The sequence below is a fragment of the Corvus moneduloides genome, chromosome 4 (genome assembly GCF_009650955.1).
Source record: "Corvus moneduloides isolate bCorMon1 chromosome 4, bCorMon1.pri, whole genome shotgun sequence".
Classification (NCBI taxonomy): domain Eukaryota; kingdom Metazoa; phylum Chordata; class Aves; order Passeriformes; family Corvidae; genus Corvus; species Corvus moneduloides.
This window is the reverse complement of record NC_045479.1, coordinates 65551329-65578048: the sequence shown is the minus strand read 5'-3', so window position 1 is coordinate 65578048 and position 26720 is coordinate 65551329. Positions and strand designations below refer to the sequence as shown.

General features: G+C 35.6%; 1 protein-coding gene across 1 annotated transcript in view; it reads left to right on the top strand.

The window, feature by feature from the left end:
- Positions 1-26720, top strand: part of PCLO (piccolo presynaptic cytomatrix protein) — a 327932-nt gene that overhangs the window by 118534 nt on the left and 182678 nt on the right. The window contains 1 exon segment of the mRNA XM_032107596.1: positions 24347-25570. Within this exon segment, the coding sequence (XP_031963487.1) occupies positions 24347-25570 (1224 nt within the window).

Genomic DNA, 26720 nt, shown 5'->3' with positions numbered 1-26720 from the left:
GCCAGTTGTGTCTCACAAGAGCTATTAGAGGCTTCCTCCTGCTAGTCTGAAAAGCCTTTACATAATGGGGTGGAAAACCACTTTGTCAAACGGCACAAATACCTCTTCAGAGAATTCTGAAAATAGCAACCTTCCTTCCTCATCTGCAGCACAGTAGGGGCAAGCTCAGCAATTACTATGATGACTAAAGTGCTGATAAAACAGCACTACTCGCCGTAAGGAGTCTTGTAAATAAAGATCTCCAAGGCTGTCCCAGTCTTGTGTGAGGTAGCTACAGCAATAGTCCAGATCTGCTAGCAGAATACAACACCCTCATGTCAGATAAGACTGAAAACATGATTTATATTTACTGTAGAACCTATTTTCCTGCTGTGTTATCCCTAACTTAGAAAGGGCAGAATGTATGTACTTTGAAATGTTAACTGAGGCTAGAGATGAATTGCCATTGGCAAACCATTCTGACTATAGACTTTTATTTCAGTCACTTGAGTCATTCCTGGCTAGGTTTTCCAAGTCTCAGTGAATATGCTGGATGCTGGTACATGCTCCTATTGCTGCCTACACTTTTATCCATCTGTTACCATGGCACTATTCCTACTTAGAAGTTGGTCAGACCATTACACTAGGTAAGAGGTGCCGAGGGAGTGTGGATTTAGACATTTACAAAAGCTCTTCTGCAGGCTATCTCTGCTCTGAGGTAGGATTGCCACACTGATGCCACATGCTTCCTCACCTCATGACATCTGTTGATGCTGAAATGCCAAGTAAAAGCCCTGTGTAAGTACAAAATGGACCTCTCTCTTGCTTGTGTATGTTGAAAAAATTTAATTGCAACAGATATATTTCATGAGATCACCTCCTTTTCCAAATACAGAATCACCTTGCTGTTGTTTTTAAAACAGTTTTATGACTCAGAATGTCAGCCAGTAAGTCTATTGGTTCAAGAAAGTTTGTATTGATCCTGAGTCACCTAGGCTCAGTAGCTATCTTCATTAAGACGTATGTACCTCAAGGAGCTTGATAACTAAGTCTTGTTGCTACAGATCATCAGCATGCAGTTGTTTGATTATAATTTCATCACAGAACAGTGTTTTTGTTGCATTATCCCATATTTCTCATATTTGATTTTAGTTTTTTTCTTGGCCAATTCCTTTACTTGATCAGTTTGTTCAAACTAATTACTTGGTAACTGATTAAGTTATTTTAGAGTAAGTTCTAAAAGTGCTCAAACATATGATCAAATGTGAGTTGAATTGTAGCAGCTTGAGAAATCAAAGATCAGCTGAGCTATGGTACCTATCCATATAATCAAGTACCCACCCTACTCAATTAGAGCACCCTCAGTAAACTCACAGATGACACCAAATTGGGTGGGAATGTTCATATGCTGGAGGGTAGAAAGGCTCTGGAGGGATCTGAAAAAGCTGGATCAGTGGGCTAGCATCAGTGATATGAGGTTTCACAAGTGAAGTGCTGGGTCCTGTCCTTGGGTGACAACAACTCCATGCAATATTCCAGGCTTGGGGATGAATGGCTGCAAAGTGGCCTGGTGGAAAAAGACTTGGGGATGCTGGTTGAGAGCTGTCTGAAGCCAGTGTGTGCCCTGGTGGCCAAGAAGGCTGTATCAGCAATAGTGTGGCCAGCAGGACCAGGGCAGTTCTAGGCCCCTCACTACAAGAAAGACGTTGAGGTGCTGGAGAGAGTTCAGAGAAGGGAACAGAGCTGGGGAAGGGTCTGGAGCAAAACTCTAATGAGGAGCAGCTGAGGGAGCTGAGGGTGTTTAGCCTGGAGAAAAGGAGGCTCAGGAGGGACCTTATCACTCTCTACAACTCCCTGAAAGGAGTTTAAATGAGATGGGGATTGGTCTCTTCTCCCAAGTGACAAGTGATGGAATGACAAGGAACAGCCTCAAGTTGCACTAGGGAAGGTTTAGATTGGGTGTCAGGAAAAATTCCTTCACCAAAAGGGATGTCGTGCTTTGGAACAGGCTGTCCAGGGAAGTGTTGGAGTCAACATGCCTGGAGGTATTTAAAAGATGTTTAGATGTGACAATTGAGGACATAGTTTAGTGGTGGCTTGTTTAACAGTTGGATTCTATGACTTCAAAGGTATTTTTCAACTTGAACATTTCTGATTCCATATTGAATCTCCAGTCTTAAATGACTGCAAAGAAATTAGTGTGACATTTTAGTGAGTTGGCTTATGTCATCATAGCAGCATTAATTCATGATAAGAAAACTTTAAATGTTAGAACTATGACCACAAGTATGACTGACATGTTTTAAAGTTCAGTCAGAATGGGAATGAACATTTAGTCATGTGGCTTGGCTACATTGGAATCTAAGTTCAGCACACAGTAACTTGATTGCTTATAATGATATTCTCAGCTTACTTTGTATTAAAATGCTCTAAACATTGGTAGAAGTAGTGTAATCACAAGGAACTATTGTGTTTTAAATTTGTAGTGGCAATGGGCTGAAAGTGTGCGTGCTGGTAGTTACATGAGCTTATCTAGTGAGAGCTTCTTTGTTAAGCACCATAACACGATTGTGTTCACTGATGTGTGTGAATCCTTGTATATAAATACTTACAGGAGTTTTCTCCTATAACTTAGGATGTTTCTAACAAGTTTTTCACTACTGCTTCATAAACAGAAGTTGAACTGGAAATGTAACTGCTTTTTGCACCAAAGAATAATAAGACCTGTGAGATTGCATTTTAGATCTGATTTTCTATTCACTGATTTTCTGTCATCGTTTGTAGGATCATTTCTGGGGTGTCTTTGTTCTTATTTTTAATTATATTTGAGCCTTTTAACTCAGCATTATTATGATTTTAATTTAATATCTTAAAAAGAATTTGAAGTCACGGGTTGTACTATACTAGCTGTGCATTTTTAATACAAAGTTCAATGAAGAAATGGCAAGGATTTTGGATCAAATTTTGAGTTTTCTCATTCTGTTCCTGGTTCTCGCTGTGGCTTTTGAGACTGGGTGGGATTCAGATAAAGATTACTATCTCTAAATTTAGTTGACTACGAATAGGTATCCAGCCTCCCTTGAGAGTAAGTGAAGATCCAGTCAAACCCCCTGATGGAGCCTGGAGAGGGAATTAGGTATCCTAGAGAGATACCAGTAAGAATACACTTTAGTGTGAGCTCTTGATAAGGTGAACTCAGAACTCTAGACTAGGATCGAGGTGATGAAACATAAGTACCTAATACCATTCCAAGCATGTTAGAGTATCATTCTTTGCTTGCTTGTTTGCAATACAGAAGGCACAGGTCTTATGTAGATACTGGCTCATATCTTCCAGCTCCTTTTTTTGTATTTTGGAGTGTTAATGCATGTTTTTAAGTGAAAAGACTTCTCAGTAGATGGTGGTGTCTTGCACTTCTACGTTTGTGGCTTTTTCGCATTCTGGGCAATATGAAAAAATTATATTATCATTATTTATTTCAAAGTATTTTCCTCAAAAATAATCACTCAAAAAAATATTTCAACACAAAAAAAAGCTATTTTCTTTACATGAACATGCATATTCCCATTCCTATGCAGCAGTTTTGCCAGTTAATCTTTGAGCACCACAAAAATATTCCTTAAGTGTTCTGTTGGTTGACAGTTTCTATCAGTGTTAAGTAGTCATTTCTTTGCACATTGGCTGTTACTTCAGACACGCAAGATTAATCAGTGCCTTTCATAACAGCCTTCTGGAAATGGAAGTTCTTAGTGCACTTACCTTCTTCTCTCACTGTTTTCTTCCTCCTTCTTTCTATGCATGTCAGTGAGAGACTGTCTGAAGAATTTATCTTTAATGGAAATGTTCCTGAATTAAATTAAATGCTTAAATAAACATCATATAAGTTTTCTAGAGTGGAAGTGAATTAATATTTTTTGAATGCTGGCTAAACAAGAAAGTAAGATTACAGTAGGGCAGTAATTATAAAAACTACTCCATAGGAAAGAAAAATTTCACACTTTAGACATGACATGGAGAAAGATTCATTTGAAATAGGGCCTTTGAAAAGAAGCCTTTACTACCTTAATCTCTAGACTTTTACAAAACATTCCCAGGTCAGAGATTCTGGAATGCTTTAGAAAAGACAGTTTCATGTTTAATCTCTACCTGATTCAAGCAAAATCGCCATGAAGTCTGGGGTGGATTAATTTATTTTTTTCTTTTTAGGATTATAATTTTCATATATAATTAACATTGTAGAAATGAGATAAAAATTCTATTTACATTCAAAAATATAAATGTAGCTCTTTGATATCTAAGGCTGCATTAGTATGTAGTCATTTGTTGATCATTTAGAGCAAGTGATGACAGAATTATTTATTAAAAATGTATCGCACAGACAGTTTGTCTCTTTCAGACCATAGGAACTAGACATATATTTATCATATTCCTTTTTTTACCCATTTAAAATAGTGTCCATGTCAATGGGCAAACATTTTATGATACAACAAATGATTCAGGTGGGAACATGTCACAGAGGGACTCAAGCCCTGTGAATCTCCATGAATAGGCCAGTGATTCCAGTTCTGGTGTACCTCAAAGAAACCTTAGATTTAATTTACCTCTTGCAGAAGTGAGCAAGAAATTTCTATAATCTGAAGTGATTTTCTCTGACCCTATTTTAACAGCAAGAAATATGTGTGAATTACTCTTTCAAGCTTCATTAAAAGCATATCAGCAGATGGCTAAACCAGTGAAATCATGCTTCTGTCAGTCACTTTCTACAGGGGTAAAAAAAACCCAAAAACCTTAACTTGTCTGAGTAGTAACAAAGGAGATGCTAAACATTAATCTCTCCCTAGAATCTGGTAGTTTCTTTGTCGTGTTCCCTGTTGATGCTAAGTGTTCTGTTCCTATGAATTACTGGGAAATTTCATTTTGTGTCATGTCAGACATTAAAATCTCAGTGCACTCTCTCAGTAAGACACTATGCACTGTACAAACTGTTTTCAGAGATATCTAATCACACTTTCTCTTCATTCTGATGCGCCTCTGACTATGAATGCTGTGAGTGTTACTGGATTCTGCAGGTTTTTGCTATAAGAATATACTAGTTTAGCTCTGATTTGTAATGGGAATAGTACATTCACACTGTTGTTTGCAGACAGATTAAAAAAGGTGAATATTCAAATGTTTTCATTGTTTATTGTTCTAAGTAGAAAAAACAGTGGTGTACTCCAAAAGGTATACGCTACAAGGGAACTAGATAATGTAGAATAGTAAAATTGGCCATTTTTATTACAGTTTTTAACTTACTTTTTAAGTATGACTTATGACCATAGTTACGTTTCTTGTAAAGCCACATAAAATACAAGCTGATGCCTGTGTGTCTCTGAGTATACTTGTAAAGCTGATTTGAATTTTACCTTCATTCAGAATCAGTTCTGTTAAAAAAATGCATAGTTAACTCTCTGCTCTTCAGTGACCTCTGAACTTCTCAGTGAACTTCATTTCAATGAGCCATGGCTAACCTGACAAAAACAGCATGTTGTCAAGAAGGTTGCTATCCTAGAAGAGTGAATAAAAATAAAATAAAGTAAAATTTTCATCTAGAGAAATGGCCTATGCTACAGATACATTCTGGGCTTGAAGTCTTATGGATTTGCAATAATACCTGAATGTTTCTGAAAAAGAGATTCCAAAATATTGTTTCCCTTAATTTTGCAGGATAACTTGATATAGTAAAATGAATCAATAGAAAATAGAAAAATAAATCTAAACTTTTATCTATATTATCTATATATCTAGAAATTCAGAAACTTTTGATTTACTTGTTCAGCTCCATATTCTTCCCCTGCTTTTAGGCTCTCATGCACAGTAGTTGACACTGTCAAGTGTTTAATCATTGTTTATTGGATTTTTCACTGTTTAAAGTCGACAGGTTTTCCAAATTATATGTAGGTATTACTGAAGACTTCCTCTACCTCTTGTGTATTTATTCAGGCAGGTAGCCAAGGTTGTCCTCTTTATTTTTCTTCATTGTGTGTTGTTTTTGGGCTGGATTTTTTTGGTTTTTTGTTAGGGGATGGGGGGGTTTGCTGATTGTTATGGATTATTTTGGATTTTTTTCCTGAACAGCAGGATTTCTAATAGAAACTCTAATTGTGCAAGTTAAGTCTACAGTTTCTTCTATACTGTTGCATATTAGAGAGGTAAACTAAGCAGCATGGTTTGTCTTTTACATTTGGTACTTCTCTCATAATGTTCTTATATTTCTGAATTTGGCTTAAATTTGTATATGCTAGAGACAGATTAAGTCCACAAAATCCAAATCCTGATTTCATGTAGTTGTTCTAGTAATAAGAGCCAATTGCAACATTCCAACCCTTTTCAGTACAGGTGTTTAATGAACTTAACAAAGATTCGCACCTACAGATCTTGAATGAAAATGGAGTCAGAGAATCATGGAAAAGTTCTCAAAGACATAAAACTAGATTGTAACTCATTGCAAAAAGTTGTTCATACGAATAAATTGCAGAATTAAACAGGATTGAACAACATGGAAGTATGAGAACTTAAAATTAAGTACCAATTTGCAAATTGTAACAATGACCAAGCTACATTCTTTTAAGAGCTGATCTGAAATGCAGGAAATCCATGCTATGCTGTTTTAGATCTTATCATTAACTTGTGTCAAATTAAATGTGAGTGAATTCATTCATAGTGTTCATTCAGAATTAAACTCTATTCTTTAATTAGAAGGAGGAATCTGTATTTATTTTCAGCTAGAGGGCTGAAGCTGGTCAGATATAAATATTGCCTTCAGTCTCTTTTAAAACATAGATTTCTCCTGAATACACGGAAATATTTAATGTAATAATAATAAAAAAAAGTGTTACTGGTGGATTGAAATTATGTTCTTGTCCAACACAATGGATATAATGAGAACATAAGCAATATAAACTGTTGCTAATGAGTTGTGGAACAAGTTATAGACTGAAGCTGCTTATACTGTTGATCACTAGCATGTTTCCTGGTGTGTTTTTAGCACATAACAACTTATAATAATACAGGTCAGTTGATTGTCATAATTTGCATAATAGCTTGCAAAATAGTACCCACGGCCAGTCTGGATGGAGTCATTCTGGTTTGGGCTGAATTTCATTTAGGGGAAAGGGCTAGTAAAGCCTTACAGACAGGAGCTCTGCTGTGCCTCTTGAACTGGGTTTTAGAGAACAAACATCGACCTATTTGTTTTAAGATGTGGCCACGAAGCCCTGCCCATTAGGGAGAGTGATGGCCCAAACCAAGGCGACTCAGAGAGGAAATGCTGTAGTGGCTAAGCAGAGTACAGATTTAACATCTTACTTTCTCCCTTAAAATGTTTTAGGCCTGTGTTGTATTAAATTTTAAGACAGATAAATAAGACAATGACTTGTGTTCATGAGAGGCACGCTTCCTTCATAGCCTGTGAAGTTAGTTGTACCTAGCTCAGCCATATGGTCAGGTGTTTCAAGTCAGGTAAGATTAATGTCCCACTGACATCAGTTCTCTTTTAGTTCAAGTGGCACTTGTGCACTTGAAGAAGGGGAGATAGATTTACAGTTCTGTGGTTCTTTGTTCTTTTTTGTATTTTCCAGAAGAGAGACTGAGCAGCCTTCAAAAGTTGTCCTTCTAGCACTTTCAAATTATTTTTTCCCATCATCTTTTTTTTATTCAGTACTAAAGTGTGATCTGCCAAATTACCTATTTATAAAATTGAGTTGATTCCAAGTAAGAGTATGGTGAGTCCAGGTATTAAATTAGACTATTTAATTTTTTCTGTCAAGGTTGGATGGTGAATACTACTAGACTACAGACCTAGAAACTTTAAATTTGCAGGTAAACAAACACACATACCCACACACACATCATGTCAAATACTCTCTTTAGCCACTCTGGGCTGAACAGATCTGATTAACTTTAGTTGGAGTCTGCTATCTGCAATTCAAATAATCTCTTTTTTTTTCACAGGTTCTTCACAGGAACAATTTGATTACCTTAAAATTTTTTGTATCTTAATTTTGAGTCATCTGTTTAGGATGAACTTCAACAGACCTACCTTAAATCACAATGAATCTTTCAGAGTTCAGAAGTGTTTTATGGGAAACACATAACTTCAAGATACCTGTCAGGATTTATTGGCATTTTTTTTCCAATGGCAATTATTGATGTGCATTGAAGCACATTAACAGTTTTTAAATGTTACAACAGTCACCACTGTGCATCTCTTCTAGATGTGTATTGCTAGAAGTCAGCAATGCTCTTTATCACATCAAGACTGGAGAGTGTGTATCATCCATAAGTCTTTTGGGCGGGGGGGCGTGGGGGGAATAATAATTTTATTGCAACATTTTTAGAAAGCTAAATGGAGTTTCTGCAAGTTCTTTCTTTAACTCTGGTATTTAGAATGGCCACATTGTCCCTATGTAGAATTAAAAAAAGGCCTTAAGTAAGAGTCATATTCATAGATGAGAAATGATCTATACATTTTTTTCTGCCACTTTTCTGGAACACCACAGAAGGCAGGAGATTTTAACATTTATCATCAAACTTCTGGGACATTTCCTTTTCTACAAATATAAAATTGAATTACCCCAAAATTAGTGTGGGCAGGGAGAAAGAGGAAATACAGATACTAAACCGGAGGTCAGTTTCTGGGCTTGTGTCTGGTTTGCTAAACAGTCTAAAATAAATCATAACTTCTCCAGTTACATTTGGACTATTCCACAAAATGCTGTAATGGTTCTTTTTCTTATGAGCATTGTGAATTAAAGTCTGAGCAGGACTCTAAAATCCTGAAACAAGCAAACTGTCTAAATGCAGCGTCATCATCTGTGTAAGACAGAAGAAGGAATGGTGTAGTCTGAAAAAGGAAGAATATTTTAGAAAACATAAAGCAGGTCTGCAGAGACTGAGTCGATTTTATAATAAATAGCCTAGATCAGACAGAAAGGCTAAAGAAGAGATAAATATTTATTTGCACCTTACCTGTTGTGGCACCAGATTTTCTGGGGTTCTTTTGCATCTGAACTCTGTAGATTACTAGTAAATCTCACCAGGTAAATGTGAGATTAAAATCAGATGCTGCTTACCTATCTAACTGATCTGTGCTCGGAGTGATAAACTGTAAGCCATGAATGCTGGTCTAATTTATTCTTGAAAAAATGATTGTAAAAGGGATAGAAAATGGCAAATTCATAATGCCTTCTTGTCACATAGATTGTAATGAGAACAGAAAATATCACAAACTAATTTTTTTCTGGTGAAAATCATCAAGCTGTAATGAGAACAGAAAGTAGCACAAAATATGTACCACTTCTCTGAGCTTCCTAAAATGCAAATCTCTCTGTTGCCCTCAAATGGCATTTTCCAGGTTCTCTTGGTCTGCTCATTCTGCAGCAGGTTTTTTTGTTCTCTTAGCTGTTTCTAAGTGACTCATTAAAACTATGCACAGATTATAAAAATGTACTGTGGTTGTGCAGTTTTTTCACAAGACATTTTAGAAATGTTTTGTGCCTTTCATCATTGCAAAAAAAAAAAAAAAAAAAAAAAAAAAAAAAAAAAAAAAAAAAAAGTAAGATTATGACACTTTCCAGCCTAAGCATGGCGAGTTTAAACTAAGTAGAATCAATCTGAGTTGGCTTGAGGAGGGTTGTGGGTGGTTTGGGGCAGCAAATATAAACTGCATTCACATTATTGAGTGGGATTTAAGGAAAGTAGCTTGAGTTTCAAATGCTGCATTATATTTAATATGACTTTTAATAATTTCTAGAACTTCATTTATGTATTTTATCTACTTATAGTCTTTTTATTAAGACTGAGCATGATATATTTTATTATCTCCAGAAATTCTGGCAACTTGGTGAGTAAATTTCCTAATTGGTGGCACAAAAGACTATTAAGCACACATGCTCTGGATAGTCCTTTTGAAAAAAAAAGGTTTCATTTTCTGACATATTGATTAAAACAGATTCATATTAAAAAGAATCTCTTAAAAAATTATATTTTGTCTCTGTAATTCTGTGATAATTTTTTGAACCTGCTTTTGCAGGCAGAATCTTTTTACAATAGATCAATGATGACATGTTTTTCAATTCAAACTGTCAAATATACAACTTCCTAGAGAGTTCATCAGGTTTTAGAGAGGATGCTCTAAAGGCAGATTAGCTGGTCCTACAGACAAACATTTTTCTTTAAGTGTGTTTTTACCATACTTGCTGCTGTTATATAACACAAAGTAGTTACCAAATCATGATAAATATAGCAGCACTCATTTTCTCTTTTTTAAATCATCATTTTTTTTCCGAGAAGGATCGTTATTGATGAAATTTCATTATTGATGGAATGTGTTCTTTGTAAACTTGTAACCACCTGAGTCCTCTATGTTTTGTTGTGCTTCTTCCTCCAGCAGTTGAGTTTCCCAGTTCTTTTCAGTGATGCCTTTTTGTGAGCATTCATCCTGGCAGGCCTTGCACTGTGGTACAGTCTGTTTTCCACTGCTTTTGTAATTATTGACTTTTGCTGGTTTATTCAGTTTTTGTTAAACTCTTAAACCACTTCCTACTTTTATTGGTGTGTTTGCTTTTTAAATCAGTTCATTTGGTTTGTTGATTTAATTCAGGGAGTGCTTTTACGTAAAATCAGACAAAAACAGGCTTATTTCTTTTCTGTCTTCATGTGTTCAGCACAGTTAATTCTGCAATTTCCTAGATAAAATTTTGTCATCAAATACTCTTTTTTTTTTTCAGATATGGCTTTGTTTTCGTATTTGCATGATCAACCTTGTCAATTAAATTCATTAATGATTATTGACAGCAGTACTACTCCCATAAGTAATTTCTAAGGAATGTTTTGGCAATATTATGCACCATCTACAAATTAGTTCTGTAAGATGCAATGTCCCATGAAGAATTTATTGGGCAAATACTCTATTAGAAAGAGAGAACTGAAAAGACCTGGTGCTATCTGAGTGAGCTACAGATTTACTATAATACATTATAGTTGTAATGCACATTTTTAACTATGATGGAAAAGCAGCTAATGAAGCATTAAAGGATAATGTTTTTTTCTAAGTGCCAATGTAGCATAATCAGGGAGATTGAAGCAAAATCTTAATAAATGAACGAACCAAGATAAAATGGATCTGTCAGATTGGTCACACAGGTAAATGTTCAGTCAGCAGTAAGATCTCTTACAAAGACTAAAAATGGCAAATTATATGAATCTAGGTAGGCATTTTGGGTATGATTTTCCTTCCTAAAAATCACTATGGAATGAACAGTCAGCTGAATTAGTATTTGGACTTTTTTCTTTTTTTTTTCAGATACCAGTGTAATATAAACACTTTTTTGTTGCAATTAAATTTTTTAAATTGGCTTACACAATTCCAAATTTATACTACATCATATCTGAAAATGTAGCAGTAGAAACTCAAGATTTTTTGAAAAAAAGTCTGCTTAGTTGTTTGTGCAGAATAATTAAAATGATTGCACCCAAGTGCCATTTTAAAGAAAAAAGATTATTTCTGAAGTACTGGGTTTATATTAAATGCAGATGATTGGAGGACATGATTTTAACTGCTTTGATGTACAAAAACATTCAGTTCTGCTCACTGGAAACTGCTTCCAGATCTGCCCTTGAAGACAGATGTGAACTTTCCACTTCATTGCCTAGAGATGTTTTTTTGAAGAGAGCTCCATAAATGGTTCATTTTACAAGCAGACTGCGTATTATTCTGGTGTCAAAGGCTTGGGAATTGATTACATGGACTATAATACAGATATGATAATTTCTGTTGTGTTTTAGGATGCAATTTGAATTCTCTGTGCCATGCATCTGGAGTTATGATCTCTGTAATACACTCTTCATGCATTTATATCTGCAGCTCTCCATAACCCATGTTGACAAAGACTCTTGCTTTCTAGGGTTATTCAAAATTTCTATCAAATTACAGTATAGTTGATTTTTTTGTTTTTACTCAGGCAGGTGCATATTTTACTAAAAGGTTTGGTTGAAAAATATGATTGAAAAAAATAGAATGTAAATGAGAATTCCTAATTTAAGCTATGTAGTTGCATAAACTATGAGTAAGTTTCTATTCTAAAGAGGTCTTTCTTTAGAAGCAAAAAAACCAAATTATATCCTGGTTTTAAAAATTATGAATGAAGGTGGTAATGAAGTAGCTAAATTGTTCAGGTGTCACAAAGCCAAGAACTGAAAAACTATTTTGAATAGTTTTACCAAAAGGCTGTTGTGTTTCTTTGCTTTGTTTTGGTTTTTGGGGTTTTTTTTGGCAGTGGAGATGGGTATTTTTGCTTTGATTGGTTTGGGTGGGTTTTGTTGGTTGGTTGGTTGCCTGGCTTGGTTTATTTCATTCATTTTTTGGGGGGGGGGGGGGGTTGTTGAAATAGTGATAATTTTAGAAGAACAAGGAGATTTAGAGATCACCAACAAAATCCGCTCCGCTGTTTTGTTTTGGGACTTTTGGGTTTTTTTGTAAAATGCTATTTCGTTGGGTTTAGACCATTCCTTATACGAGTATCCTGAGGTGAGTGGAGGGGTTATAAACAGCAGAAAACTGTCTCTGAAGAAGAATAAAAGAACAATAAAAGTGGTTGTAACATTTTGTGGAGGTGCTACCTGAGTAAGACCCTCACTTTAATCATTAGAATTCCATTGGCCATGTATGGGCTTTCATAGCCTAGAGAACAAAGATGAACACAATTTTTCATTTACAATCTTTTTCCAGCAAAAAAAAAAAAATGCTGTTCAGCTTCTTTTCCATCTCCTTTTTTTTTCTCTTTCCCCCCTGCCACCCCCATATGAATGGAGAGAAGAAAGGAAGAAAGAAAGTAATACAAAACTTTTGAAGGAGGAAGTTCAGGGGTTTGGGGTGGGCTTTTTGGGAGGTTTTTTGCTTTGGTTTTTGTTGTTTTTTTTTTTTTTTTTAACTTTTCCTTTTTCATCAAACCACTGAGAGCTATTGACTTCTCTGTCATTTTTATTTCCAGATGTTTGTTCTTGACTTATAAGAGAACATACAATTAAATTAATTAGAAGCTGACAGTAATATCACTCATCCTGGAAGACTGAGGATGGAATAATGTTATCTCTGATGTAAACAGGTTCTTTAAAAGAGGGTTTCAACGATTGAGAAAATGCTTCAAAATTAATTAAGACTTGAAAATTGACTTTTAATGAGAAAATAAGATCTGTCTATTTTGAATAACAGCAACACATTTGACAACATAAAACTTCAAATGAATGTTGCTCTTATTTGTTTATTTTCTATTTATGTTAACGGTTATTTTTTGGCATTTTGAGTTTTTTTAATAAGGCATAAAAATTTAGAATTCAGTCCAAGGTTTGGAGAATTAAAATTGTTTGTTTTTGTGACAGATGTGAGTATTTTGGGTGTAGAACTAAAGTAAGATATATGTTTGCTTCTGAAATGACAGAATAAAAAAGAGCAGTTAACTTTGGAACCCAGTAACACTTTATATTAAAAGTATTTTAAAATATTTCTAAAACTCTTCAATAATTTTCAGTTTATCTAAAATTTTTACTAGGAACACTTTAGCATCAAATAATCTTTTAAAACATGCTTCAAGACAGGCCATGCTTTCAAGATAAAAGTTAAGCTTCCATGCATTTTCTGCTGACATTGTAAGAATGATACAAGTATTAACCACAAGAATAAGGTTTTTCAAACCTGACATAAGGTAGAAAAATATTAAGCATGAATACATTGTGTATAATAATAGTAATATTAATAATAATAATACAATAAATATAAATAGAAAATGTGTGATTTCAAAGTAGAGCCATATTTATTATATTTTTAACATTATTGTTACAGAGTTTTATGTAGTTTAAACCAAAAGCTATTTTCTTGACAAAGTAACTGTGATACTTGTTGCCAAAAGGGACTGTGAGTCCCACTTATACCCATTTACAGTTTGGCTACATGTTGTGGGAAAATGCTGAGCTTATATCACATGCATCTTGGTCTTGCGTCACTTCCTTTAAAGATTATATCTTTAAAGCTTTAGTGTGCTTCTTTAGAAAGGTAAGTATAATTAAAATTCATATTATCTCTAGCTTTTTTTGTATTTTTATGCCAACACATAAAAAAAAATTCAATGGATAGAGAAATTATTGGAACAATAATCTTTGAAGAGAGAGACGTTTCCACCCCATACATTTGATTATCTTTCTAAGAAATGCTGAAAGGTTGAGAATAGAAAACTCTGGTGAAACTAGAAGCATTTTGGCATTAAAGAATCAAATCTGTTGAGAATAATGGCCCCTTCTGGATGTAAAACTCTGTGACTATAGTGAGTAAGTTTGTTTGGCTTCCTGTGTGCTGCATACATGTGTATGTGTGTAGATATCTGCCTGTGTATCACTCATGCATACATGACTGTAAAATTATGGATTTGCCCTTTTCATGAAAAATTTTTGAAGATGTATGAAGGCATCCTCTGTCTTCTCATCAAGGAGAAATTCTGAATCAGATAAACTGTATAAGTAATTGTGTAATTAGTATTAAACCTGAGCTGAGTAGTTGCTTTGAGAGGATTCTTCTTCCTTCTCAAGATAGCAAAACGAAGTGAAAGTGTGACTAAGGAATGCAAGGAGTTAATTTTGGAGGCACTTCATTCCATGCTATCTGTGTAGGCTTTTATTCCCACTCTGTAGTCATTAAAGCAGTACTGTATGTATTTTGAGATGTGAAGAACTTAATTTTAGAAGGGTAAACCAAATGATTTTCAAGTGTAATGTGTCTATTACTTGCATTGCAAGTCCATTGGGAAATGGAGTACTCCCGCTGTAGTTCAATTCAATATTTTGGGGGCTTGCCCTTTCTTCCAAGGAGCTATGACATCTTTATTGACACTAACGAGACAGAAAAATAAAGTCTCCACATTTCACAGTTTGTTTTTTTTTCCTTTTTCCTAGAAGTTAAGATCTGCCTTTTCCTCTTATATTTAGTATTTATATTGAGAGTTAGCAGTACTTTTGTTCTGGGCAGATTTACGGGGGTTTCGATTATTTGGTATTTTCTTTGCATAATTTTATGGTGTTTCTTGAAAGTAAACTCAAGCTTCTTATGTGTGTGATTGCTGGAGTATATAGGATTTATTTGCACATTAAACACCAAGAAAACATCTTCTTTAAGTCATACTGTAGCATTACAGTATGTGATGCTTTTAAATAGATTGTACTCATGTTTCTGTACGAAATACTGAGAAGAATTTTTATTGAATATTAGTCTGAAGTTTCATAAGAAAAGTGTTTTATTTTTAATTCTTCTTGTGAGTGTTTGCCAAACTATGGGAGAACACAGCATGCTCCCCTTTTTGGACTTACAATTTTTGACAGGATTTTCTTGCTGACTAAATGGCATATTCCTTTTTAAGACAATCTTTCCAATATTTTCTGTCGTGTGGTGGCACAAGGGCAGAATTGTAGGCAGGAAAGTGCAAGGTCAAAACAATGAGCAGGACATACAGAAAAGATTACTGTCACTTAAAGCATGTCACCACAGTCTTCCTGAGAGCTGATCAGCAGAAACCTCGAAGGAGGATGAAGCCAGGAGACTAAAAAGCTTGTTGCTTCCTTTTGCACCTGCGCCTCATCTCTGCCTTTGCCTTTCCCTAGACTTTGTACTGCATTGCCTCAAAGCTTGGGAATTTGTCTCTTATCAGTGAAAGTGGCCACACCTAGTGATAAAATTTTATTCTGCCTCATATGTTGCAAAACCAGGCAGTGACTATTTCTGTGCTCTGATGCTCTGCCATCTCTGCACACTGCCCATGGCAGGGAGGCCTGTATGGTTTTTCACCTCCTCATTGTGGGTGTTTAGGAGAGATGTCCATTGGGAAGAGCTCAAGAAGCTGCTGGAAGGCCTGTGTGCTTCTCAGCTGGTACCATGTCACACAAAGTCATGGTCATTCTGCACAGATGCCATGTATATTTCCTTTGTTTACTTCTTTTATCTCGTTACTGTCCTGGCAGCTGCCAGTGTATCAGAAAATGATTACATGCAAACTTCTTACTGTATCTGTAGCTTATAATCAATATCATTTTCCAAAGCCAGGTAAGGGACTTTCCTTCACTTTCTGCTGGACCTGTGTTCTCTTCCTCGAGAATAGTGTGTTTTCTTGACTGTGAATTATCCTCCATTTTTCTGTCTGCTTGTTTCCTTGCCTGTCCCCCTCATTTTCAAGCACCTAAAGGATTCTGATATCATTCACATGACACTGAATGCAAACATTATACATAAATCACTGCTAATAAACTGAAATGGTAAAGTCATGTAAAATAAACATAAGTGATAAAACAGATATGTACACTGTGATTCTGATTAAAAAGATGAAGAGACGAACTGAAAAATGGGAGTCAGTGGAAGTGTCTTCAGCTATTTAGAGCTTTCAAATATCAGACCATTTATTTAAGTATCAGATTACAGATTTAGGTCCTTTCTTCAGGCTACTATTTTAAGAAAGGTTTATCGTTGGACTTTATTGTAGGGTCTGAGCAAATCTCAGATTCATCCTTGAAGTGAGGTCTGTGTGGAGCACAGTTTGCTGCAGGCCCTCTCCCTAATCAGGAGTAGATACAATAGTCAGACCACCAACACTGTTCATATCTGGGGACAACATCCCATAGTCTCCTGAATGAATTTGAGTAGCCGGGGCCATAACTTTAGCTCCTCAGTTAAGTATTTAAAATTTAGGTTAGATGAGACTGGATGGAACTAGGAGTTTAAAAAAACGAAATTAAAGAATCTCCTTTTAATCTTTAAGTATTGACATCTTTGTTCATAGCATTTTACTTGAAGCATGCAGATCTCTCTTCATAAAACAATTAATGCATTAGTAGATAAAATGGGGACAAAAGACAGACACATTTCCATCTGTCTTAGCAGAGATTTTTGGTTTTGCAAACCATATTGTTGGGGTGAACTGTACATGTTAGTTTTAGGATTATCTGATTTGCAAGAGCAAACAAAATGCAAAAGTGACTTTTCAGAGCAATGATATATATCAGTTGTCTCTGTATTTCTATTGGGGATGACCAAATTAAAAAGTTTTTACTTTTAAGTTTAAGGTGTTTGTATATACGACCCATTAAGGTTCAGAGAGAAAGGTTGCATTTGTAGTTTATAACTAAATATATATAGTGACATGTAATAAAAAGAACAGTTCTCCTTTTTGCTACAGAGCCTAGTTCCATAGCTAAACTATTGTTTTTGAACAAAAACAATTTTCTCTAGACTGTCTGTAAGAGGTCAGCCCTGAACACAGAATTGAATAGACCACAAACTCTTCAGGAGATGGTGTTCTTTGTTGTTTTAGTGCCATCTGTGACACTAGACATTTTTTCAGTTCAGAACAAATAATAGCGATGATGCGATGGGAATACTCACATATTCTGCTGACCCGTTGTGTGGGGAATAGTGATTCAGCTTCTGGGAGGTACAGAAAACAGTTACTCTTTGAGACTGTTGTAATAAAGGGTACAAAGGAGCTTAGTGAGGCATCTCAACATCTACATCTAGCCAGAAAGGATTACAGTAGCCTAATATTTTTAAAGCTCTGACTGAACAGGTTTATAAAATAAGTATTTAATAAAGCTGTATTTTTAACCATAAAATTATGACTTCAGACACTAACACAACCTTGGATTTCTTTGGTCTATATGATCTACAGACATCTTTAAGAACTACAATTCTATCAAAGCAAGTTAATAATAGCATCAGTGGAGGTCATATGCTGCTATTCATTAATGTACAACAGCGTGGTCATTTGTCACGTATGCAAGCAAACTGAAATTCTTCAGTCATTTAATTGGGAATCTCCTTAAAAGAACCTGTGAAAGAGAATGTCACAGCAACAATGTTTATCTGACTCTGATTTTCAGATATACACTGAAATATGTTTATGAATGTGACTATTATCTTCTTATCCTGCAAGTAAATTCTCTACCTGCAGTGGCTTTTATGAGTGAAATGAGATTCCAAAATAAAGCTGAAACCACTCTGAGATTGGTCCTGAGATTCAGGACTTTGGAGATGAGAAGACTGCTTAATAAAAAGATTCTATTGTCATTTATTTGTAAGAACAGTAAGCTGATTTTCATGTGTATTTCATTGTAAAAATCAATATTAAAAATATCTTAAATGCTTAATAAACAAAAGATTGGCCTTTGAATGATGCCCATATCCACTTTATTGTTTTTTCTTTCACTGAGGTTGTTTTTGCCATGGTAACAGAAGAAGTGGTCACCAGGGGTAGTAAAGTAAAGCTTGATGGAAATTTCTCTGTGTAAGCCTGAGGAGGAAGGGTCATGCCTTTGCTTTGGGCAACAGCACCCCTAGAGCTAAACCTGCCAATACAAAGGAGGACTTTTAGTCATCTTGTTATAATGATGCATAAAAAGAAGCAACAAACATATTACAGTGCAGGTAGATGCAGAGTAAAAACAAATACAGTGATGTTCCCCCTCCTCAATAAAAAAAAAGTTATTTCTCCACAGCTTTCATTCTTTTGCATCTGTGATGGTGTAGATGTACGCTAGGGGTACGTTCTATTATTCTATTATTGACAGCATAATTCTAGGCCTCTAAGGGACTTCAGCAAAATAACTAAGGGAAACTAAGGTACACACAGACACTATACACATAAAAATCTCATTATCTATTAAATTGAATTGCTAAAATAAAAATTCCCATCCAATAGAGCGGTTGCTGAAAATTCACAAAAATTTGAGCTTTTTCTGAATGTGCTAAGATGTATCTTGAGGTAAGGTAAGGGTATACACATTTCAGAATTGCTATCACTTGAAGAAGTAGGTCATCTTTGTGTTGTCATATTCTGTATTTCATCTGTATGTAATTGAGTGAAATATTCAGCAGTCCTAACCCTATTAAAGTTAAGGAGCAGACAATTCCTGACATATGGGAGAAACACTGATTCCTCTGTATTTTTCCGCTACTCTGCTGCAGTATTTACAACTCTCTTCATGTATCGCTTGGTGTGGAAGAAAAAGAGATCATTGAAAATACCTTATTTTATTTCATAGTTGTGATGGCTTATAAGTAAACTTAGCAATTTGTAACAATAATGAGAGGCTGAGATAACTTGGTCTTCCTCAATCGCATACTGAAACTCTTTATCTGAGAAAAAGGTAAGAGATGGTACTTTGTTTTGCATTGTTCAGATAATAATCTCATCTTGGTTGCACTTCAGCAAATAAAAAAAACATTCTTAAACTAAAAAGGTAATCCCTTCCTCCTTCTGTTGCCAAACTTCTTCATTCTGCAGGGATTCTTACTATTTTTTTTTTTTTTCTAATTTGATGCTTTAAATTCATCTGAACCAGTTTTTGGGGATTCCTATGATCTCTCTTTGGTGGCCAAAGGACACCTTGATGTTTAAAGTAAACTAAATTCTGTGAATGTATTTAATGCTAATGATATAATGCATTCTGCTCATGAGTACTATTACAGAAATGCAGTTTTAAAAACTGGTAGGATTTCATGAATCATTGAGTGATTTTGCTGGCAATCACATCATATATTGAAATTAACTGTGTTTCTCTGTACCACACTCCTATTGTATTGTATTCCAAACTTCAAATCACTAATGGCAAGGAAGGTCTTCTAATTTCAAAGCTAAATTTGTCCATGGACAATTAATATCCATTTGGTTTGCAGCCAATATACCTTTCCTCCCATATAAGTCATACTTGTGGGATTCGTTTCCCTAGGTTAAATTAGCCGATTTTTTCTAACCTTTTTTTCAAAAAATCAGCCATCTGACTAAGCATTTGTTTGCACATAATTTCTCCACTTGGGGTGGGATCCAAAAATAAGTTTAAGTTCCTAAGTGACGTTTTAGACAAAATTTATGTGTAAATTCAGGAGAATGAGCCTGGAAAACTGCCTGTGACCTCCACAGACATTGTATCTGTGAAAACCTTTCTGCAATTTTTCTAATTCTGGATAACATAGAGGCTCCACTGTAGACCCTGTCTCTGCCAAACTGGCTGCTTTTAGACAGTTACCTCCTGACTGCTTACCACTGTTTGGATAGAGAAAGTGTGGGATTTCAGTATTTTATTTTTGTATTTTTTTCTTCTGCCAGATCTACTGTCTGATTTGGTGGTCATGCTCTGAATATTTATGTTTCTCTATGCAACATCAGTGGTAACTTTTCTATATGTAGCTCTAGCAATTTGAATATTTCCCCTAGAGGTAGGAGATCTTACTCCTCAGTTTGTGTGGGATTTGAATTTGTAGATCACACATCCCAAAGAAGTGCTGAGGCCAGCATTCCCTTTCTAGATGGGAATGTGGGCTTCTCTCTCTGCACTCTTTTGTTCAGGCAATGTTTACCACAGGCAGAGGGACACAGCAAGGAAGATGTACACACTTGAGGACTACAGAGTGATTTGTGGATGAATACACACAGCAGATAGATAGCAATGAAGAGCTGTTAATATTAAAATGTTCACCACCTCAGTGAGGCCCTTGAATGGTGTCTGCTGGCCAGACAGTCACCAGTCAGGTCAGCAAGCATCAACTTCTCCACCGCCTTGGAACATACCGGCCAACCTTTGTGACTGCTGGGTTGTTACCATCCACTTCTCTGTATTTTCCTTTTGGCTTTGTACCTCTTCATGTCAGTATATTTTTTCCTGAATTTTTCTCCCTGTGACACTATGTGGTTTTACTCTTTTTTATTTTTTTTTTACATTTTCTTACATCACCTGGCTTTCTCTAAAATACCATCTCAGCAGCCTTTTTCTCCATAAAACTGAGCTGAGGACTCTCAGCTGTGCTGTACCAGCCTAGGCCTTGAATCAGACACCTGAACCTCTGAGCTGAGCCTTTCAAGAGTTCCTTCACTCCTTTTGTTTACAGAAAGGGCCATTCTGTAACAAGCAGGGCAGAGCTCTTGGTTGATGACTGAAAAACAGACATTCACAATGAATGTTAGATGTCTGCCCTTTTCATAATGACATTTGTTTATTACAAAATTGAGTGAGGAGAACATTGTGACAGAGCTACTTTGCTGTGCCCAGCAATACTGAGTTGTAAGGTTTGCTGAAAACATAGGGAGAGAGCCATGGATTCAGAGTATTAAAGAACTTGTATCACTTGTAGTGCCAATCATAGTGTCTACTGCCAATTCAGGAACCAAAGGGTGTGAAGAATTCTGTAAAGAACTAAGAAGTTTTATCTAGTGGAGATTGCTAAAAGATGATGTCCATTTCCCAAGTCCTAATAAGTTTGGGTTGACAGGCTAACTGAAGAGATAGCCTCAGGAAAAAGCTTGCATTCAGGGCATGAGGTTAACTGAGGAAAAGACAAGTCTAAAACTGAGGCATATGACTTCATGGTACAAAATTTGATTTTCTAGAGAACCATTCTGACAGAGAATCAGGAGCTAGAGGCCTGGTACTATAAGAAGATTTTTGTGGGCTCTTTTGTGATCAAATTCCACATGATAATAAATAAACCAGTATATGAAACTCTTATAGCTTTGGGGGTAGTATTTGCAATGCCTATACAGCAGCACTGAAAAATAAACTTGTAAATAGATGCATATATTGAAAAAGTCCAAGAGGATGATGGTAAGGTTCATTAAATCACTGGATATCTGGACAATTCCAGCTCATTTCCCTGCTATCACATTCATCAGTATGGCAGGGAGGCAAGACTGGTGGTTCCATCTTTTGACAAAAATTAGTGCATTTTGCCAGTCTGCTGATCATCACATTCCTTTCCTCATGTTGTCATTACTTTCCTTTTTAAGAGGTCTATCATGTGCTCAGCACAAAGCGTAGTCCCTGAGTTGCAGAAATTTACTCCAGGGAAAAGATACTAAATAGGGACAGTGAGCAATGGAAACAGTGACTGGATAACTGTTTTGGGTTTTAAACACTTAATACTGTTACTAAAGTTGCTAAAGTTGTTATAGGCAGTTCAAAGCACTGAGTCTGTGAATGATTTAAATGAGGGAAAGGGAAGTGACGATGAATCTGAGAAGGAGCAAGTGTATGAGCAGTGAGTAAGCTGCAGCTGAGAGGTGCTAGATGGGATCTGTATGATCAGCAGAGCCAGGAGAAGAGCCAATGTAGGTAGAAAAGAAACAAACATAGAGACCCTAGAAACTGGATATGGATATAGGTCAAACAAATGGTACTGCAAAGAGAACATGAATTTAAAGTATAGATTCACATGTTCATAAAGAATATCTATATAGAAGCAATTTTTTGAACCATGGATTATTTCATGGCAGAAGCCACTTCATTATGTTTTTATGTAATTAAAGATGGCTAAGGCTAGATTCTGAGAAGCTTAATACATTTAAGTACTGTCTTATTCTCATGTCGTGTGCTGACTGAAGCTATACTACCACAAATAATAATGGCATTATTTCTGCTTAAATTGTGAAATGAGCATTTTTCAGGCTGAATGGATTAAGCAAAATCTGCCCCATTTTTGGGGGTTTAAAATCTTTTGGGCCCTCCAATAAATTTTTAAAAATTACTATGACAATTATTTCACCAACTTTGTACATTGATCTTCACAAATTTAATGAGAAAACAATCAAAGCTACTATGTAATTGGATCTTTTTTCAGTAGTCTATTCATGCTCAATGTTATCTGGTATTTTTAGTCCATTGCAGACTTCTAATAATAATATCATGATTTTCTGTGGGGCAAATTTGTTTCCTGGAGCATTGCTTCTATTTTCAGTTTATAAAAGACAGTGCACAAGATATTTATGGCTTCCAATACTGTTTTCTAGGAAAAGAGAGGAAACTATCATAAGAATTCCATATAACCCCATCTAAGAGTAGTATCTTCAAGAAAAACTAGTTATATTTTGCACATTCATTAAAAAAAAAGTTTATATTTATATTATAAATTTATAATTAAGATATATATGTATGTATCTTAATTAGTACTCCCCAAACAAATTATGTGTAGTTGGAACACTTTAAGTCCTATGGAGGAGGATAGTAGGTCCTGGAGGATTATGTTTAAATGCTTTTTTCAACAGAGAAACTAAGCCTAAATTATATTTAATAGTCTGATACAGAGCCACATTCAGTTTGGAATTGCAAAGGATGTAGTAACTGTTAGGGGAGACAGCTGATTCAGCTGATAAACAGCATTTACTGGGACAATATTATCAGGTACTATTAATAAATATTTTTTGTGTCAATTACTAGGACTCACTAGTTTGGTCATTTCTAAAAAATTAAAATAATAAATGCACAAGGCAATTGTTTGATGACCTCAATGATAATGCATGCATTCTTGCTTTGCCTGAAAGAAAATTCGTCAGAAAATTTTATATATTAAATAGCTTCTCCTTAGTTGCATTTCCATAAAACTAGCCCATATGAGCTTTTCTTACTTAAGATTTTTGTCATATCATCTGTGTTTCTTGTAATTTATATATCACTTATAAAAATAGCTGATCAGCTATTTTAAATGTAGATTTTAATGTACAGTATACACCTCTTATCCACCAGTGAAGCTCATTTTGCATTAGTGAAGTAAACCATCATTAGCTGTTCTAGTATCCAGAAGAGTCTGGATTTTTTCTTTCCATTCAGTATCCTTCTGTGCTTAAAATTTTCTTTTGCTATTTTAAAGGGACTATAAACCAAATCCCACTGGAAACAGTGTGATTACTTCTCTCATATAGTAGCTAGGCAACTGGCAACGAGATCTTTTGCACAGATAGAAGCACTTGTCCTTTTTCTGATTTTCTGGGAAGAAGAGTAAAAGAAGCCAGTGTGCAACCAGGATTTAGCAGTAAAGTGAGCAGAGAGGTGATCTTCCTGTTGAGTTACAGCCATAATAAATTTATACACTGATACTTATACAAAACTTCAAGAGGGGATTTCTGAAGAGAAATACAGAGAGTCATGAGTGCCAGTTGGTCCCCTTTTTCTCAGATTTACAAAATTATAGGGACCTATTGATAGATCATTGAGGCTTTAGAAAGTAATATATGTTAGAAATATGTAAGCAAACATTGTACATATAGGTCATCAATACTGTGGAAAAATGTCATTGCTGTTAGTTTTCACAGTGTCTGTTTATATTTGTTCATCTAGGCTTTCTGGAATCTGACATGCTCCGTTTCTGGAATGGTGCTATGGATCTTCCTGCAAGAGCAGGAAAGAAAGAGAATAACTTACCAGTATGCATAGCATTCAGATTGAAAGAATTCAACTGTATCAGCTGCAAACACTGTATGATTTTATTGTTACTTTTTCAAATAAGTAACTTCATATGTTTGTTGTATCACAGGTACAGGAATGGCTGTGCTTAAACTGCCAGACCCAAAGGGCAATGTCAGGACAACTTGGAGATATGGGCAAGGTGCCACTTCCGAAAACAGGCCCTTCACAACCAACATCCAAACCACCTGCTCCTCCTCAAAAACAGCCAATGCCTGCTGTCTCACATTCCCCTCAGAAGACTTCCACACCGCCTACTCTGGCAGCAGCAAAGCCGAAAGAAGAACCAGGCATTCAGAAAGAAGCTCCAAAACTTCAGCAGGGGAGATTGGAAAAAACATTGTCAGCTGATAAAATCCAGCAAGGTGTTCAAAGGGAAGATGCAAAACCTAAGCAGGGAAAACTTGTCAAGACTCCCTCAGCTGATAAAATCCAGCGTGCTTCTCAGAAGGAAGACCCAAGGATTCAGCAAACAAGACTGACAAAGACAGCCTCCTATGACAGAGTTTTGCATGAAGTTCAGAAGGAGGATGAAAAACTTCAAGAAGCAAAGCTGGCAAAAACATCCTCAGCTGATAAAATTTTACATGGAGTTCAGAAGGAAGACATAAAACTTCAAGAGACAAAATTGGCAAAGATACCCTCAGCTGACAAAATTTTGCAGGGAATTCAGAAAGAAGACCCAAAACTCCAACAGATGAAAATGGCAAAGGCACTGTCAGCTGACAAAATCCAACCTGCAGTTCAGAAGGAAGATGCACAGCTTCAGGAGGTAAAATTGCCAAAGGCAGCTTCAGTTGATAAAATCCAACATGGAATTCAGAAAGAAGATATAAAACTTCAACATGAAAAAATTAAGAAAACTAGATCGGTGGATAAAATCCAAGAGGAAGATCAGAAAGAGGAAACAAAACTTCAGCGAGGGAAATTGTCAAAGACACCTTCAGCAAATAAAATTCCTGCAACAACAACTGCAGACCAAAAGAAGCCCCTAAGCACAGTGGAAGAAGATAAAGAAACTGTGCCCCCAGAAAAGAGCACACCACATCCAGAAGACAAAAAAGAAGAAATTACAGCTGAGATTAAAGACCACGTTGCTAAACAGAAAGCAGAAGTTGAAGCACCTTATAAGGGTCTGCAAGCTAAGGAGCAAGAAGATGTTAAGAAAGAGGATTTGACAACTGGGATTTCACAAGAGGTTTTGAAAACTGAAAAAGCTCAGGAAGAAGAAATTCCTGTTCAAACAGCACCTTTGCCAAGAACCGACCATGTGGAAGCAGTGAGAGAAAAAATAGTAAGTGTTTTTCTCCCTCCCACATCCCTTTTTCCCTTTCTCCAACTTAGAATCTGATCCTTACAGACCCTCTCCTTCCTGCTTTGGTGTTATTCTCTTTACAAGATAGTTCTAAGTGATAAAATCAATGATTCCCATTGAGTGAAAGTTTCACCAGTTAGTCTTATGCTCTACATGCACATTTCAAGATTTCTTGCCTGCTTTTAAGTCTCCAGCAGTTAAGCATTTGAAACTAAGGCAGAGCTCCAGTTTAATAATTTTTCCAATATTTCAGATTTATTTACCTTGATCTTTAGACTCTCCAGACTTTGAAGATTAATTGTTACACTGGAGTATTTTTGTAGTTCTCAATCCCAAAAGGAAATAATCTGAGAGGGTAAGGTGTATTGTACTTCGCAATACCAAAATATAATAGAAATTCCAGGAATACTTTGTGATGTCTGAACATGGCACATTAAAGAATGCAATTTTTACATCTTTTTACTATTTAATTGGCTTATCTCATATAGACAAGGACTTTCATGTAGGGTTCTTGTGGGCTCTCAAGTCAGAGGAATGGGTGAGTTTATGATACCATGAACTAGAGGTCCTCATTTCTTAAATAAATGCTTTTGCTAGACATAAACTCACCAACAAGTCACTTTATCAGCTGAAGTGAATAACATGCACAATTTGTTGAGAAATGGAAAATTAAGGGGTTTTGTATTGCAGCGCAAATTAGGTGCTGATTATTATGTTATAAAAATAAGAGTAGGCTTAGGCAAAATGTTTAATCTTTGACAGAATTATGTTTTCAAATAATCCCAGTCAAAAAGGTCAAGGGTTTGGTTGGCTTTTTTGTTTTGTATATTTCCTGATCGTAACCAACGTATTTGGACAGAAAAAATATTCTAATTCAAAAATTATGATCTAGAAAATACTATTTTTATAAACCAAATCTCCTGTGTGAAATATACCTCCTATCACATATTATGTTTACTGCTCTTGATCATATCTAGAGTTACTATGTATGACTGTACTGAGGGAATCCCTGAATTATGCTTGGAGTAACATAGCCAAAAATACTACTTTTTGGACCAAACAAAAAGGAGATTTGGGAAAATCCTATTTCAAATTGTTCAGCATTAAAAATAAAGAAGGTGTATCACCT